This window comes from Grus americana, chromosome 1, assembly GCF_028858705.1.
Source record: "Grus americana isolate bGruAme1 chromosome 1, bGruAme1.mat, whole genome shotgun sequence".
Lineage (NCBI taxonomy): Eukaryota > Metazoa > Chordata > Aves > Gruiformes > Gruidae > Grus > Grus americana.
The window spans coordinates 160,776,146-160,794,873 of NC_072852.1; the positions used below are offsets into that span (position 1 = coordinate 160,776,146).

Genomic DNA, 18,728 nt, shown 5'->3' on the forward strand with positions numbered 1-18,728 from the left:
AATTGTAATTTATAAGTTACTCTTTCTGTTTTAGGCGGCAATGTGCTATGTCCATGTAGCAGCACTGGTTGCAGAATATCTCACACGAAAAGGTATGATTTTGAAATCTTGCTTTAATGTTTATATTTTTTTCTTTATAGTTTAGGAAAAGCAGTAGTTTCCCTGAGGAAGTTTTAGGCATTTCAGTGTTCACCAAGGAAAAAACTCTAACCTAACCAGATAGCAGGCTCACATATTTAAGAGGTTACTTGCATATCTAAGGGGCAGCATTTCAGATGCAGGTAAAGTGAAATTTTTAGGAAAATAAAAATTTTAATTTTACATGAGAGCTGCTAACAGCCGAAGTCAGACCCTTTCTGAAACAATCTTATCAGTGAATATTCTTGTTCCACAAGTAGTCTCTCACTGCACGGAGGGAAATTTGGCATTGCCAGAGAAGTCAAAATAAATTTGTACAAATTTTCAGATGCTGAGTCAGTGATCATAGTGCTCAGAATGCTTCACCTCTCTTGGTGTTCTGTGCTAGCAGCTGTCTGTAAAAGTAACCGGGTTTGACCCTTGAGATAGGGTGGAAGACTATCTTACATCTATAGAATCAGAAGAGTTCTCAGGGATTTGAGACAATAGAATAGATGACTTTTATAAGAAAAATAGATCTCTGGAAGAAAGTTTCAGAAATCTGCTTAAATTGATTATGATGATGTTGAGCTAGTGTTTTGTTTTTGTAGCAGGCAAATTCATGTTCACAGCTTTTTAGCTTTGCCTTTGCGTGACAGTTCAAAATGAAGCAAAGCCACGAGTCTGCAAGATGCCTTTTCTCTGTTGCTTTTGCACCTCTTGCCAGATACTTGTGTAGTGTATAGGCTATCCCATCTGCCCCAATGATTTCAGAAGCTTCTCTGAGACCAAATCTGAAACTTGTCAAAGTTATTATGTCCTCTTGCACCCCTAAAAACAACTAACTGATAAATAGTGGTAATTTGTATTAATTTGTGACTCCTTTGGGAGTGGTATTTTCAGGAACAAAACAAAACCATGCATTTAAGGCAATTGTTCAATAAAACCTCTGGTCGTCAGACTCCCATGTGAGCAGAAAGAATCTTTGTAGGAATGAGCTGTGAAATAAACAAGTGCAAGTCCTTGTGCTTCTGTAGTTGTCACTGATTCCTCTTGAGGCTTCAATTAATAAAATTTTTGGCCAAAAATCCTGAATTCTTAATTCAACAATTCAATATAATAAAGAAGAGCTTAAGCAATGCTTAAAAGAGGTAGATTTCATGCTAGAATATTTTAAAACCCATGTTTGCTAAATACTTATTTCAGTGAAGGAAGTTAGATTGCTGGTGTGTTGGTTGGTCTGTTTTGATTTTTTTTTTTTCCTTGCTTGTAGACTGACTTTCTGTCTCTACAGCTCAACAATCCATATTGCCATCCTCTGCTCTTTTTGTGGTTGATGTTAGTCCATTCGTATTGTTCAGACTGGGGAAGCTGATATGGCAGGGCCTGTTCATGTACATAGTTCCAGCATACTGTAAAAGTTATCTTGGTTACTTCAGATTTAGGGTGGGGTAGATTAGACGCAGGTTTAATATAAAATAGGAAGATTCGGACACTACTTATTTTGGTAGATAAGAGTCCAGATATTAACGCTTGTGTTGGTTTTTTTTTTTTAAAACCTATTTATACTTACACAGTAATGTGAGCTCTAATATTTTAATCATGCAGTGGGAGTATGGATTTTTTTTAGTTATTAATTTAGTGTTTAAATATGGCTTCTGCCTTATCCAGCATCACAAAATGGCCTAAAGTAAATTTGTCTTCTTTTCTTTTTTTTTTCTTTTTTCTTTTTTTTTTTCTTTTTTATTTTTTTTTTTTTTCAATGATAGGGATGTTTAGACAAGGTTGTACCGCTTTCAGGGTAATCACACCTAATATAGATGAAGAGGCTTCAATGATGGAGGATGTTGGTATGCAAGATGTTCACTTCAATGAAGTAAGTAAACATAAGAGTGTTAGAATTGATGCACATTGAAGTACTGTTTGTTTTCCAAAGTTTTGTGTTTCCATCTGGAGACTGACTAATGATATATATTATAATTGTTTTCTTAGCCACTATTATCCTAAAACTGAAATAAAAAATTTCTGTAAGCTGTCCTAGCTTTAGAGAATTTACTATATATGTATATTTTAAATAATGCACTAGCACATCAACACCACTATTGGAATAAAAATAAGCAAAATGGGGTTTTAAGCTGGTTGACAGGATGAACACTAATGTGGCTTATTTATTAGACTTAACAAGATGTGGGTTTTTTTAAACTGACTCTGATTTAGATTGTTCCTACACCAGCAATCTTGCAAACGTATTCAGTTTTTTGCTGGTTTACAGTTTACCTAAGCAAATATGCCATAACAATGAAAGTGGTTTTACTGACACCAGACTTGTGTCAATAGGGTTTTTTTCTGGATTAAGTTTCATTCCTTGTGTCTTTGCTGATCCATCTGTGTTAGCTCTACAGTAAATGTTATTATTAAGAAGCCTATATGAAAGGATTATGAATAATCTTGCTCATGAAGAACTACGTCTGTGCTATGTATTTGCGAGTATAGGTGGAGGAGGGAGGAACAGACCACTACTTGCAGTAGCTGTGTTGGTAAAATCCCTGGTGTGTAAGCATAATTGTACAACCAAAAATATTTTTCTTTTGTGTTTTATTCTGTATATGGCGAAGGTGTATGACAAAATTATTTGACTGTGCAAATTGTGGTGGTACTAACAGGGTACCTGCGTTACACTCCTAAGTTCTGGTACTGCTTTGCTCCCTAGTTTTAAGACAAAAATTGTTGACTTGCCTTTTTCTGGGAAGGCAGGAGTTGGAATCACTTGAAATGAGAAATATGGTGCTTTTTCTTTCCAAAGACAGCCAATAGCAGATTGCTTTTTTGAATTTTATGTGCTGTTTTCTTTAAATCACTGATTCTCTTGATCCAGCATGGATTTTAGCATGTTACTCAAACCAAAATGTAAGCTGCTCTAAGTGAGCCAAAAGTTGGGTTTCTAGTGACTACTGTTGATGGAAACTTTTGTTAGAAATTCTTGTCAGTATCTACCTGAACAAACTAAACTCTTTGTCAGAGCTAATTTTTTTTTATTATTATTTTTTAAATTGGAATGTCTTTATTCTCTTTCTCATTAGTCAGTCTCTGCAAAAAGAATATACTGTTTTTTCTGGGTCATTGAACCCTATGCGTGTTTGTTTCCATCTCTCAGTATTTCCATGGAATGGAAGTAAGTCAAGAGTGAAATTATAACCCTTGCCAAATTTCATTTTTCCCTGCATGCAACCCTTTTTAAACTTAACCATGTAGTACTCTGACTGATTAAATATTGAAAAAAAAGTTACTATTTTTCAGGTAACTTCTTATAGTTCACCCCAGGAAGAATATTAATGGGGAAGAGCTGTTTGGGTTTTAGACTAAAAGTCATAGATAAACTAAGATGACTAGTATTTTATAGAAGTACTTCAAAACAGGTAGTCTAGCTGCTGCATGAGTAGGAACATATTCATATATGGGGTGTTTCCTCAGTATGTTCTTATGTAAGCAAAACTGTGTTAGTCTAAGAGAACATCATATGACAGATCAATTGGGTACAGAAATCAGAAAGCAGAAACATCTTTCAAGATGTACTTTACTACTACTGAGCAAAATGTTGCTCTGCTGGGAATTCTTCCTATATGTGGTAACAAGAGTCATATGGAATTTCTCTCTCAAAACTCGAGATTTCCCTGGGTGCAACTTACTTTAGAGTTAAAACTCCAAAAGAGTAATTACAAGTATGGGAGGCTGGGGGGGATCCCTCCATGTTGCTAAAAGGGACAAAATGTCTTTTATATTCTCCAGTTTATATAAAGTCTTTCTAATTAAGTGAAATCTGTCTTAAGACTATGTAGTTTCTCATTTTAAAAATTGAAATTTTTACAATTCTCAATTCTCATTTTAAAAGAATTCTCTCTCAGGCCAGGGTTACTCTGACTCATTTCCTAAACTAGCCAGTTCAAAAACCAAAATTTTGTGGGTTTTTTTTTTTTTGGTTTTGGTTTTTTGTTTTTTTTAATAAAGTTACTGTGTGCATTTCATTAAAATAGTTGTTTACCCAGACAGCCTATTCAGCAGCACAAGTCAAATTCTCCTTGCAGAACTGAAATCATCTGGGTGTCAGAACTAGGAAAGTAAAAGCCTGGAACCTGACATCCTTTCCATGCTAGATTTTGCTGTAAGCCCTCCATCCGTAAGAGATCTGAGCTACGGCGAACAGGCGTGTGGCAGATGCCAGATTCCATGCAGATTAGGGTTGGAAACAATTTTATTCAGATTTGTTGCTTTCCAAAATTCAGAATACCGCTCCACCACAGTCAATCTCTACCTTTCTATTTGTTTTTTTCTGGTCTCTTGTTAACTATGACTTTCCATGAGAGGAATTATTCTAACTCGCAAATGGTAAATGAAAGAGCTTCACAGCTCAGATGGCACTATAGCTCTTGTAAGTGATCAATGTACAGTAAAATTCAATTTATTAAAGCACTTTATAAAACAGAAATTGGTACTTACCCAGACATACAAGATACTTTAAGTATGATGGTGAAGACTGGTATTCTTCAAGGATACTCAGGCTGATATTATTTAACATCTTCATTAGCGATCTGGGTCATGGGATACAGTGTATCATCAAGTGTGGATGAAACTGAGTAGAGGGTGCGTGACTGATCTGCTGGGAGCAGGGCTGCCATTTACAGGGTTATCAAACTGGAGGAACAAGTGACAACTTTCTCAAAGATCTACAAAGACAAGCGCGAAGTCTTGCATCTGAAAAAAAAATTTTAAAAAAATCGCCCAATGTCTCAGTAGAGGCAGGGGACGGACAGGCTGGGCAGCAACACTACCGAAAGACCTGGAAGTTCTGGTGGAGGAGAGGTTGAAGGGGAATCAGCAGTGTAGCCTTGTGGCAGCAAAGGCCAACTGCATGCTGGGCTGTATCAGAAAGATCGGAGAGTCAAGAAGTGGAGGGAAGTGGGTTTTCCCCCTCCTGCTTGGCATTTGTGGCGCCCCATCATTAATCCTGTGCTTTGTGCTGCACCCACAAAGTCAAGGGAGATATCAACAAACTGGAAAAAGTCCAGACACTAAGGTGGTTAGGGGAAGAGCCAGACTCTTCTGAGAGATGCACAATAGAAGAGTAAGAGGCCGTTCTCACAGATTACAAGGAAAAACTCTGATTGGATATGTGGAAAAAACATCTTCCCAGAAGAATGGATAAGCACTGAGACAGGTGGCCCAGAAATGTTCTGTTCTTTTCTTCCCTCCTGTCAGCTCTCCCACACGAAGCTTTTGCTCTTTAGATTTTTTTTTTTTCCTCCTGCATGCAAAAAACCTTTTTACTGCTTTGCTGCATTTGGATGCCCTCTGGTGTCTGAGTTGACTCTTGTCATAAAACTGCATTTGTGGGCAGCCTTTGTAGTCCAGCAATGACGCTGGTCTTTCAGTTCTCATCACTTGGTTGCCGAGGATGGAGATATTGGGAAGTCTATACAGTCCCATAATGACTGGGGGAAAAGAAGGGATGTTCTAGGGATTGTTGCAGCACGTGGATAAGGGTAGCATTTTTCAGTCTCAGTATTAAAGTCAGCTTTTCTTAGTGATGTCTACGTCTCAGTCCTCTGCCGAGGGAAGGAAGGGAATAGCATAGTATTGGATCCCTCCTTAGGATAAAAGGAGTTATTTCCAGCTTCTGGCTTCACCCGCTATGATGCAAGCGTGATACCGGAAGGTCTCAAGAAGTAAAAATGCCATGTCTTCTGACACCTCTCAATCTCAGACTTGGATTCTCCCGGAGGTTCTTGGAGCACCAGACATGTTTGAATAGGACTGAGGTGTGTTAGGGAATGTGGATGGAAGTGGGCTCAGTGGTTCCATCACAATCCAGCTGTGACCAGCTTTGTCACAGGAGCTATAAGCTGTTCCATAATATCTGTAACATTGTTGTAATTTAGTTAATGGAGTTAGCTGTGTAATTTTGAATTTATGAAAAATAGAGTGAAGTAATAATGTTATCTTAGTTTTGTTACACTTATTGAAGTAGAAATTAAATCCATAGAAAATAAAGTAATATGACAAACTGAAGGAAAGGACTTTATAATTATGGTATGACTGCTCTAATGCAAAATGTATATTTCTATTTTAATGTACAAGTAAGCATAGTACTTATTTAATCTTAAATAACTGTCTTTTTGCTATGAGAGTATTAGGATCAAACCCAGCAAAGCCAAGGTGGTTTCTTGCTTGTATCTTTGTTTTATTGTTGATGTTTTTATTGTTTTATTGTTGATGGTTTTATTGTTGATGTAATTTATTTGATGGTTTCCTTCTGAACTATTACAGTTAAGTGTTTGTATAGCTACCTTTTAAAAACAGTGTTATTTGCAGAAAAACAAAACAAACCACCATGTTTGAAAAAACGTTACAAGTTCAAGTCCTCACACAGGTGTCATTTGTAGACTTATCAGGAGTATCTAAAAGAAAAACATTCTTTGTGGTAAATACAAAGAGTACATCTGTACACTCAAACCATTCTTATTTCCTTTTAGCAATTTTTGATTGCCACAGTAATTTAAATTACTATGTGTAGATAATTTTGTCGTGAGGCAGGATCTCCCTTTTCATTGGGAAGAACTTTGGTGTAATTATTTGCCGTGCTTTCATGAGTACTGAACTGTTTTACTTTTTCAAATGTGTATCCAAATCTAGGATGTGCTGATGGAATTGTTGGAGCAGTGTGCTGATGGACTCTGGAAGGCAGAACGCTATGAACTCATTGCTGACATATATAAACTTATAATTCCTATTTATGAAAAACGGAGAGATTTCGAGGTACTAAATTCCATCATAAGTAAATTTGAGCAAGAAAAGAAATCCCAATTTCTCTAGTCTAACTGCATGATACATTGCACATAAAAGGAGTGTTACAACTGTAACTGAAATGTGTTGAAATTTTTGTTTTATTTTTTAATAATTAAAAGTTGTTTTATTTAAATAAATATAATTAAAAATTAATCTTGCATATTGTCATTCCGATATAAGTGCTAAACCTATTACTACTGTTCAATGAAACAGTGTTTTAAGTTATTAACTACAAGGATATTGTTCATTGTTGTTTTAAGATAGCAAAATTCTATGTTATTCTTTTACCCCATGATTGTTTTCTTTTATTTTTAGAGGCTTGCTCATTTATATGATACTCTTCATCGAGCATACAGTAAAGTAACAGAAGTTATGCACACAGGCAAGAGACTGCTGGGAACTTATTTCAGGGTAGCGTTCTTTGGACAGGTGAGTATTACTTAACTTTCATTTGTCTGTAGTATGCAGTAAGAAACACCTGAATTTATTTTACAAGGTATACTATTTCATCATCTATATTGATGCCATGACATAAAAAGCACAAGAAATGTGGTCCGTAAGAAATAATTAAACACAATCAATAATTAAGTTTAAAACATTTGTCAATTCCGATACAATTCTTCCTTATTTTCCTCAGTAAATTTTTTGCTTTTTTTTTTTTCCTTCTTTTATTTACTACCTTAAGGCAGCGGTAAGTTTTCTATAATGTCAGTTCTCAGCAATGTATTGACTTAATGTCTGTAGTGCTACAGTGTGGTTTGCAAGGCTGCTTCTTAGATTGGTATGCATTAATAGCCATTGCAATTACAAAATAACATTAAGTTCCATTTAGAGAACAAATCACTCTATGCATCAGTATTGCATGCTTTAAGAAAAGTTCTGGCTGTGTATTGGACAGCTTCACGTCTAGAATGCATATGTATCTGTATGGTATCACGCAGTATCAAGTAATACACTTCCTACATGCATAGCCCAGTTGCTAATTGTTCAGCTGAGCATGGAGAATTGTAAAATACTCTGAGCAGTATAACTTTACATGTATTCTGTTGTCTTTTATAACTTTATAGCAATACCAGTTTACAGACAGTGAAACAGATGTTGAGGTAATTACAGTAACTGCTTACAAAGCAAGCAATGCAGTAAAAACTACTGCATTTCACCTTAGTTTGATGTGGGTATTTTTGTCAATCTAGCCTGTGTTTATACATGATATGTTGTGCTTTTCTATTTTGTCTGGTTTTGTTTGAGAAAAATATTTATTTTCTGATTTCAAACATGAACTCGGACATGGCTTGTTGTTTTAAACCAAAGACCTGTTTCACTTTCCACGTACTCTAGATTGCATTCAGTTACGGTTTTAAAACAAATGCTTTATGTAATGAATTAAAGTAGTATATGCCTATTTAGTACAACATAAAATTTAAATTTTTATTACCATATAAAGAAATTTTTCAGATTATTGTTATGTCAACCATTGCCAAAGTACTCACTTGTGAATCAGGTAGTCCTGTTGGGCAAGAAGATTTCTGTTTTGGCAAGTGAAACAGTGCTGAAAGTTCACTTTCGTTTAAAAAGTGAAGAAAAGTTATCTCAAAGGCTTGGCACACCATAAAATTACAACAAACCTTTAAAATTTTAACTTTGTGTGTTTCCATTATCTTTCACACATTCTGTAGTAGATAATTACATGTTTCTGTTGTGGGTGGTTTGTTTTTGTTTAGGTTTTTTTTTTTTTTCATTCTCTTAGGAAACCTTTTTTACTTGAATCTTAATTCCTCTCTGTTTACATTTGCTTGAATCCTGATGTTAAATGTTTGTATTTGCTTTGAGCCACAAACTTTATGTTCATCTTAATCATTCCCTTATGTAGGGCTTTTTCCAAGATTTTGATTACTACTTTTTTTTTTTACAGGGATTCTTTGAGGATGAAGATGGAAAGGAATATATCTATAAAGAGCCTAAACTCACGCCTCTTTCAGAAATTTCCCAGAGACTCCAAAAACTGTACTCTGACAAATTTGGATCTGAAAATGTCAAAATGATTCAGGATTCTGGCAAAGTATGATATTTTTTGTGCGCTCTAAAAAATTCTGATATATTACTTGCACTAATCCACTTAAAATACTGTGGGATTGCTGTCCTTTACTCATTTGGTACACATGCTTGTTGAAGGGCACGGGAGAAATATCGTCTGCTATTAAGTTTATCTTTAAGAAAAATGAAAAAGCTTCATTTTCATTGTGTGACCTCTCAAAATAACAATTGTATCATAGAAAAAATTTGGATTATGATCATATCCTTTGTTACCTTGAGCTGTATTTCAGGCCAGTTCTTGCACAGTCATTCTTTGGAAGTTTTCCCTTTTCTGCACCTTGAGAGCAGACTCCAAACTTTCTTCTGAAATAAGAAAGAGACTACTCTTCTAAGAGTAGTACCATATGTAAATAACATTTTAATTCTGTATCAATTGTTCTATCTTTTGCCTATGTCTTTGAGCCTGTTCAATTTTATAAATGCTTAAACTGTAGAAAAAATGCTCCATGAAGTCATCTAGTGAAATCGAGATTTGTTATAGGAAATGCTTTCCTTTGTAATTGGGAACTCCATAACTGGTAAACTGAAGAGGACTTACAGTATCCCATAGGCTGAGAAGAATGCATAATGCACAAGATGCCTTTCTTTTCAATGTATTCCTTTCATTCCCTTCCTCAGCCGACTTTTAACTTTTGTTTGGCTTCAGACTCTTTGGTGATTTTCTTGTATTATTTCCTGTCTCTCCTGTTCCTTGATTCTACCACTGAGATCACACAATGCTGGGCTTCTTGACCTGAAAGTGCATCAATGGTGGGCTTTTCAATAATTCTACTCAGACTGGAACTTTAAAAGGAGAGGAAGACTTATGCAAGTATTATGCCATGGAAGGCAAGAGATTTATATTGTACTCTCAGTTTTTCAGAGCTCTTCCAGTGTACTCTCCTGAATTCTTTACAATTAATTATAATGCATGTGTTTGTCAGCATTTGTAGAGAACTTTTTTTTTATCAGCTGTATGAGAATTAGTACATAAATTACCACTTAAGTTCCAGTGTAATAATCTGAAAACACTGCAGATTTTAATATGCTTTTAAAAATAGAATCACAGAATGGTTTGGGGTGGAAGGGACCTTGAAAGGTCATCTAGTCCAACCCCCCTGCAATAAGCAGGGACATCTTCAACTAGGTCATGTTGTTCAAAGCCCCATCTAACCTGACCTTGAATGTTTCCAGTGATGGGGCATCTACAACCTGTCTGGGCAACCTGGTGCAGTGCCTCACCACCCTCACAGTGAAGAATTTCTTCCTAACATCTAATCTACATCTACCCTCTTTCAGTTTAAACCTGTTACCCCTTGTCCTTGTCCTATTGCAACAGGCCCTATTAAAAAGTCTGTCCCCATCTTTCTTATAAACCCCCTTTTAATTATTGAAAGGCTGCAATAAGGTCTCCCTGGAGCCTTCTCTTCTCCAGGCTGAACAATCCCAACACTCTCAGCCTGTCCTCATAGGAGAGGTGCTCCAGCCCTCTGATCAGCTTCATGGCCCTCCTCTGGACTCACTCCAACAGGTCCATGTCTCTCCTGTACTGGGGCCCCCAGAGCTGGATGCAGTACTCCAGGTGGGGTCTCACCAGAGCGGAGTAGAGGGGGAGAATCCCCTCCTTTGACCTGCTGGTCACACTTCTTTTGATGCAGCCCAGGACACGGCTGGCTTTCTGGGCTGCAAGCGTACACTGCCGCCTCATGTTGAGCTTCTCATCAATCAACACCCCCAAGTCCTTCTCCTCGGGGCTGCTCTCAATACCTTCACCCTCCAGCCTGTATTAATACCGGGGGGTTGCCCCAAGCCATGTGCAGGACCTCGTACCTGGCCTTGTTGAACCTCATGAGGTTCACATGGGCCCACTTCTCAAGCTTGTCCAGATAATGGCATCCCATCCCTCAGGCATGTCAACAGCACCATACAGCTTGATGTCATCTGCAAACTGAGGGTGCAGCTGATCCCACTGTCTGTGTCATTGATGAAGATATTAAACAGGACTGGACGTAGTACAGACCCCTGAGGGACATCACTCATCACTGATCTGCATCCAGACATTGAGCCTTTGACCACTACTCTCTGGGTGAGACCATCCAGTCAAATCTTTATTCACTGAATAGTCCATCCATCAAATCCATCTCTTTCAAATTTAGAGAGAAGGATGTTGTGGGGACCGTGTCAAAGGCCTTACAGAAGTCCAGATAGATGACATCAGTAGCTCTTCCCTTGTCCACTGATGTAGTCACTCCGTCAAGTAACCAACCAGCATGTTCCAGTAAAAAATAGATAACAGAAGTGAGACCTTAGCTCTGTTCCCAATTTACTCCAGGACTTACCTGATGACTTCATGTGTGTATTTGCATTGTTGTTTTTCACAGTTTATAGAAATGAAATGGCTAAGTGACAGGCAGAGATAACATGAGTGCTTAAAGTGGGACTAAAATGATATGCAACAAGTTTGAGATGCACAGGTTTAGGGTGTGTTCTTCATCCAATGGTTGGGGGAATTTACAAAAAAAATAAAAATCCTCAGTACTGGAGATTAGTTGCCACTCTTACCAAATTAAAGATCTGCCAGTCCATGCAGCTCTTTGCCAGTTCTAGAAACAAAATTAACTGAGTAGTGAAGCCTTCAATTTCCCTTCTCCCAGCAGAGTATTCTTTGGGTGTCAGAGTTTGGACAGCCAGGTTGAGAGGAATGCCTTTTAAAAGTGATACCTGGACTATTTGCTATGTAGGGATTTATTTTTAGTTATTAACTGTTTTTTATATGAATAACAATTTTTGGTCTCTAGTCTACTGTTGTATCAACAGTCGTGGAGGACAAGTATATGTTTCTGGGGTCTCTTTCTGTGCCTTCACTTCACATCCAGTATTAAGTGTTAAACATAGGTAAAACTCTGTATTATGTTTTGTTTGCAGTTCTGCATATAGCAAATATCAATAATGGTAGTGTTTAAAAAAAAAAACAAAACACAAACCACCAAACTCCCATGTGTTTTAACACATCTACCTGTGTTGTCTTCCTAATAGAAGACTAGCCAAGTATGTCAGAGAAAGCCCCATGAGAGCAATAGTTTCCTGTGTCTTCAGTAACTTACAGGTCAGGAGACCTAATTTAATTTCTGAAAGTCGTGTGACTACAATTAAATCCATTTTATTCACAATGTAGCTATTTGGGTTTTTTTTTCTTGTGTTTTTAAGGTAAATCCTAAGGATTTAGATTCAAAATATGCATATATTCAAGTTACACATGTAATTCCATACTTTGAAGAAAAAGAGTTGCAAGAAAGAAAAACAGATTTTGAAAGGACTCATAACATTCGTCGTTTTATGTTTGAGATGCCTTTTACTCAAGCTGGTAAACGACAAGGAGGAGTAGAAGAACAGTGCAAGAGACGGACTATTTTGACAGGTACTGATTGAATGGAAACTTCCTTTAAAAGAAAACTGCTTCTTTGGTTTTTTTATACTTAATTCTTGATACTAGGGGTGTGTGTGTGTATATATATATATATATATATAGTATATTTTGTCAGGAAAAAATCCTTTAGAAGATTTCATAGAATCACAGAATGGTTTGGGTTGGAAGGGACCTCAAAACCCATCTAGTTCCAACCCCCCTGCCATGGGCAGGGACACCCTCCACTAGACCATGTTGCCCAAAGCCCCATCCAACCTGGCCTTAAACACTTCCAGGGAGGGGGCATCCACAACCTCTCTCGGCAACCTGTTCCAGTGCCTCACCACTCTCACAGTACAGAATTTCTTCCTAACATCTAATCTAAATCGACCCTCCTTCAGCTTAAGGCCATTCCCCCTTGTCCTGTCACTACACCCCCTGATAAACAGTCCCTCTCCAGCTTTCCTGTAGGCCCCTTCAGGTACTGGAAGGCCGCAATTAGATCTCCCCGGAGCCTTCTTTTCTCCAGGCTGAACAATCCCAACTCACTCAGCCTGTCCTCATAGGAGAGGTGCTCCAGCCCTCTGATCAGCTTCGTGGCCCTCCTCTGGACTTGCTCCAACAGGTCCATGTCTCTCCTGTACTGGGGCCCCCAGAGCTGGACGCAGTACTCCAGGTGGGGTCTCACAAGAGCGGAGTAGAGGGGCAGGATCACCTCCCTCGACCTGCTGGTCACACCTCTTTTGATGCAGCCCAGGACACGGTTGGCTTTCTGGGCTGCAAGCGCACACTGCCGCCTCATGTTGAGCTTCTCATCAATCAACGCCCCCAAGTCCTTCTCCTCGGGGCTGCTTTCAATCCATTCCTCGCCCAGCCTATAGTCGTGCTTGGGATTGCACCGACCCGCATGCAGGACCTTGCACTTGGCCTTGTTGAACGTCATGCGGTTTGCACAGGCCCACCTCTCCAGCCTGTCAATGTCCCTCTGGATGGCATCCCTTCCCGCCAGCGTGTCGACCACACCACACAGCTTGGTGTCATCAGCAAACTTTTTCACACATGACTGTTGGAGGTGACAAGAATTGCAAAGTATACCAAAATACTGTTAGACAAAACAACCTTTTAAAATTACTACATACTTGAAAATAATACTCAAAAATGTGATATGCAGTTGTGACTTTGAACCAATCACTCTGCTTTAGTTTCTCATTTGTTAGCTTTAGAAGGGAGAGAGAGTGTCCATCTATTTCCCCATAGGCTCAAACTTTAAAGATGTTTAGTTCAGTGATACAAAGCATTTTATTATACCTTTAAGGGAGGTAGTGAAAAGTTATTGTGTGTTTGGCAATGTTTCTGTATAATGTGCAAATCTGAATTCGTGAAATAGAGTTGCGCTTTGACTGGAAGCATTAATTCAAATGGTCTAATTCTGTTCTGTATGGGTTTTTCCATTTCACTTAAAGTCCTTTATAGCTATCAGCTAAAATACTTTTCATATTTTAAGGCAAAACTAGGTTTTCAGATTGGTTTCTTCAAGGGATAATCCTCAAATAATTTTTTTTTTCCTTAAGCTTCAAGAATTCTGAATCTGGAGTCTAGCTTTCCTTGTTCTTAGAAAAAGACTATTTTGTGTTTTGTCTCTGTTAAACATGAGCTTCTGTATCACTGTCTTAATATAGTCTAAATAAATGACTTTAAAATGTCAACTGTCCATAGCTAGTACTTGAGGAAAGAAAATACAGCTTTGCTATTTTTGATTCTTCTCTCTCCTCTGAGATATGTGGATGATAAGCAATTTGTTTTACAGTTCTCACATGAATGAAGTTCCAGTGGATTATTTCTTGGTTATTATTAGTAGCAGTAATGGCAATGATATTTCTTTTCTGTAATACATGTAAAGCTCTGCACATTTACATTTTCAATATTTTGTTTCCGTGTACATTTGGTAGTATTTCTAATTATAAAATATCTTATTAAATTGGGTAACTACTTATGACAAAATGAGATTTTAGCATAAAATTCTGTCAAAACATACCTTATTGAAAAGCCTCTTTCTAACTATATTAAATTTGTTTCTGTCCATAGCTATACATTGTTTCCCATATGTGAAAAAGCGCATTCCAGTAATGTACCAGCACCATACTGACTTAAACCCAATTGAAGTAGCCATTGATGAAATGAGTAAAAAAGTTGCAGAACTTAGGCAGCTTTGCTCTTCAGCTGAAGTAGATATGATCAAATTGCAGCTGAAGCTACAAGGAAGTGTCAGTGTTCAGGTAAGACCATGTACTTTGCCATTTAACTGCTTTGCTTGCTGCTGTCCCTGAAAAATTATAAAAGTAGTGTTTTATCATTTAGTTTCTATTCTGTATATTCAGGAATGTCTTAAATTAGAAATATGCTCACTGTTTGCAGTTATTTCCAGAATAGGAAAAGCAATAAAAGTATTTCATATAAACACTGCTCAAGGACAGTTATATGAAAGGATTGATTTGTCTCTGGAATCTATGGTGGTCTGAGCCCCACCAGGCTTTGATGTAAAGCTGAAGCTACCATAAAATAGTGACCTCACATGTGAGGAGGAATGAACATACCTTGCCTAGATGTAGGTCTGCTCACAGTAGGTTCAACATGCTTCTTTTTGCTTTTGTATTTTGGTAAGATGCCTATGGAGATGAAGAGGGAGTGCCAAAATATAGGAGGAGGGTAATAGTAGAAAATCTCACTGTGCAACATTTCATTTTGCCTAAGGCAAGCAAGAACTGAATGTATAAAGAAACCGTCAGATTCATCAAAATAGGGTACATAGGACAAATCAATATGGTAAGGGGCTTAAGAATGCAATGACAACAGTGCTGCTCTATTATTTTTAATTTATTCAAATCAAAAGAACAGTAAACACACTCATCAGAAATGAACTGGTGTCACGCTGAAGAGAAAAGGAAAAAAAAAAACAAAAACAAAACACCCAAAGTTCCAGAATCAGGAAGTTGTCAAGCTAGCATTTGGGATGAGAAGCAAGGGACTCTTAATATAAAAGAATAATAGGGATTAGTCAGAAATCATTGAATCCACTTTTCATGTAGCTGCCATAATAGCACAATTAAATTTCTGTTAATTATGGCAGAATTTTCAGCTTAGAAGTGTGTTTTCAATAGATAACAGTCCAAACAGTAGTAGATTTAGCTAATTTTCCCACCCTAATTTCATAAACGGAGATGACAGATTGGCAATATCAGCTGTTACTTTGCCACATCATTGAAGTGGTTTCTTTGTACCAGGCCAGGTTCATACACCTGTATGAGGTCTGTAGAGACTTCTCCTGCTCTTGTGTTCCAACTCCAGCAGTTTTCTTGTTTCATAAGTCCAACTTTTTTGAAATTAATGTGTTCTCCTAAGAAAAACAAATCAGACCTGTAGTACTTGTTATTGCTAAGACAATATGCCAGACAACTGACTTAATTTTGTAATTCTTGTTCTTTTTAGGTTAATGCTGGTCCATTAGCATATGCAAGAGCTTTCTTAGATGACACAAACACCAAAAGATATCCAGACAATAAAGTAAAGCTGCTAAAGGAAGTTTTTCGGTATGTTTTTTGAAGAAAGAAAAAAATACTTTTTTCAGGACTGATAGCATAAGAATTTATTTTCAGACTTTTAACATTTATAGTGTTTTGACTGCATTAAAAACATGCTTTAAGGTGGCATTTTGAATTAATCTTTTTGATTTTGTATTCCTGATTGAGATCTTTTTTATTATTTTATCTAAATCAGGCAATTTGTTGAAGCTTGTGGGCATGCTCTGGGTGTAAATGAACGACTTATAAAGGAAGATCAGTTGGAATATCAAGAAGAAATGAAAGCAAACTACAGAGAAATGGCAAAAGAGCTTTCTGAAATAATGCATGAGCAAGTATGTACTGAAATTAAATTATTCATACTAGCATTCAGAATGTAGCTGTAATGTGAACCAACTAGGAGAAGTGTATGTAATGCTTTACATAAGAGGACTGGGTTTTTTGGGGGGTTGGGTTTGTGTTCTCCCCCCGCATTGGAATATAAGTATATCATGGAATTGTGGAACTTTGTCATTTTTTTTTCTCTTCATGAATTTTCTGCAGATACTTTCTTAATGAATAGGACTTAATTCTGAAGGTCAAGAAAGTAAATCTGGTTGGCACCAGCCTGATTTTTAGTAGGAGAGGAGGATTACAGTAAAGATAAAACAAACTTGATGACATGAATATATATGTCATTTACACTTCATATGTGTAGTTACAGGGATCTCTATTCAGTGACCCAAAAAGTTCATTTCAGTATACACTTTATGCTAACTGTAGGGGCATTTGATCTGCAAGCTTAGCCCTTTTTATTTAGATTTTGGAGGTGTAAGCATTTACTTTTACAACAAAGAGTTAAACATCTTTCAGGAGGTATCCCAACACATTTTCTTGAGGGGGATCCATTACAGACAAGCTGGAGGTATGGGGAAAGGAAAACCAGAACTCTCATGGAGCAAGATATAGAATTTTGCATCTGGGATCTATGGTAGAAATGTCTCCTGACTTCAGAGGCAAGGATGTTATTTCAAGGAGGACAGGAACGGCTGAAGATTCATGCATTATCCCTGCCTTCTTGACATTTTTATTCATCATACTCATCACGCCAGGTTCCTTTTCTTTCATCCACTCTTATTTGTATAATCTTTTTAAGTTCTTAAGGTTCTTAACCCTTAAAACTTGTATTTCTGCCCCACAAGAAATACCTGTGTTTTCTGATAATGTTTTACTTTACAAATGCACATCTAAGACTTTCTTAGATGTATGACCATAATAGCAACTCTTCTTAGTCTAGGAACCAGTGCATCCTAGTCTGGGTAACCATCTGATACAAAGAGGAGCTCTGAGTTTCTCTTGCCTGTACAAAACCTATAGGCTTTACTCAGAAATCAAATTGTACAGGAAGAATCAAACTTGAGACCTACCTGAAGCATTCAGTCTAGCTGACATTTAAATGCTTTGTTAATCTTCCAACTTTTTTTCAGGATTGCATCCTTTCAAGGTACAATGACTTTACCAATTTACTATTTTTTACATCTCAATTACTGTATTGTTATCCAATAAATACTTGCTCAAAATACTAGTCAGCTTGCCAGTATAACAGCTTATCTGTAGGTTTATCGAAGAAAGATTTGCCTTTATTCTATCCTTGCTTAGATGGTATCCAAAACTTCTATGGCAATTTTTTTTTTTTTCTGTTCAAAAATTTGTCAAGTGTCTAAAGTTTACTTCACACACTCTCTTGCTCTCCGTTATTTCCTGATCTGTTTTTTTCGGGTACTGTGCTATGAGTAGTTCTGTGCTATGGTATAATTATGGTGAAGCACAAGAATACAGCAAGTACATAGGCTTTATTCAGAGAAGGGACAAACAAGTGATGCCCATAAGATAGTGTGAGCAGAATGTGAAAGTACAGCACTCACTGCAGTAATGTGTACTGTTAGCCTACCACCGTGTTCTTTTTATATAAATGTAATTAGTTGTAAATAATTAAAACATGCTATGGTGTTGGGTTGTTTTTAAAAAAATTGATCACTCCCCTGAAGGCTTAGAATCATGAGACTCTTAACTGAAATCTTTAAAAATGTGTCACCTTTGTGTGCCTGCCTATTGCTGTATTTGGAAAAAGAGCTTCTCACTACATTTGTTCTAACGTCAACTATTAGCTGTCTTGTGATAGTGTGGATTTAACATAATTTCAAAGATTCTATCATGAAAAATATAGAAAAGAATCTTAACAGATTTTTCTTTTTTTCTCCTTTGCTGCTTGCCATTATGATCAGATGGGATGGTAATTAGTTTTCTTTACTTTTTGTTCCTAGTTTGTCTAATCTTTATATAATTCCTTTCTTTCCAATATTTCTAATCTTAGCATCAGGAAATTTATAGCTGTTAAGAATGAAGTGGTTTTGGTGCTTCCATAGCTTTTGTTAAGAAATGCTCAAATTGTATCTAAGTCAAAACAAAGAAGAAAGCAAGCAAAAAAAGGGCAAAAAGGAAGCCTGTTGTCCTTGTGAAACTCCTTTTGAAAGTTAACAAGAGAAATGGGAAAAGCTATTCAAGCTTCCTCCTTCCTCTAGAGAGGACAATGCAATACCTAAATTAGGAGAACTGATGTTGGAGACATAACTACTGTCCTCCTAAATCTAGTAGAGGATGGCTGAAAAGAGTAACCATCCCCAAAAGAAGTTCTGTGCAATTGAGAAAGTACTAAAAAGTTGAGTTGATAGCTG

The 18,728-nt window shown here is 37.0% G+C and overlaps 1 protein-coding gene across 19 annotated transcripts in view; it reads left to right on the top strand.

Moving 5' to 3' along the window:
- DOCK9 (dedicator of cytokinesis 9) overlaps positions 1-18,728 on the top strand; it is a 140,658-nt gene that overhangs the window by 120,596 nt on the left and 1,334 nt on the right. For 15 of the 19 annotated variants that reach the window (XM_054833918.1, XM_054833976.1, XM_054834033.1 and 12 more), the window contains 9 exons: positions 35-92; positions 1,887-1,993; positions 6,805-6,927; positions 7,273-7,386; positions 8,870-9,016; positions 12,238-12,448; positions 14,522-14,712; positions 15,923-16,023; positions 16,211-16,349. In XM_054833918.1, coding sequence (XP_054689893.1) covers positions 35-92; positions 1,887-1,993; positions 6,805-6,927; positions 7,273-7,386; positions 8,870-9,016; positions 12,238-12,448; positions 14,522-14,712; positions 15,923-16,023; positions 16,211-16,349 — 1,191 coding nt within the window. Of the gene's footprint in view, positions 1-34; positions 93-1,886; positions 1,994-6,804; positions 6,928-7,272; positions 7,387-7,642; positions 7,649-8,024; positions 8,061-8,869; positions 9,017-12,237; positions 12,449-14,521; positions 14,713-15,922; positions 16,024-16,210; positions 16,350-18,728 lie in introns of all 19 variants that reach the window. The other 4 variants (XM_054834060.1, XM_054834050.1, XM_054834069.1 and 1 more) reach the window with 2 other exon arrangements.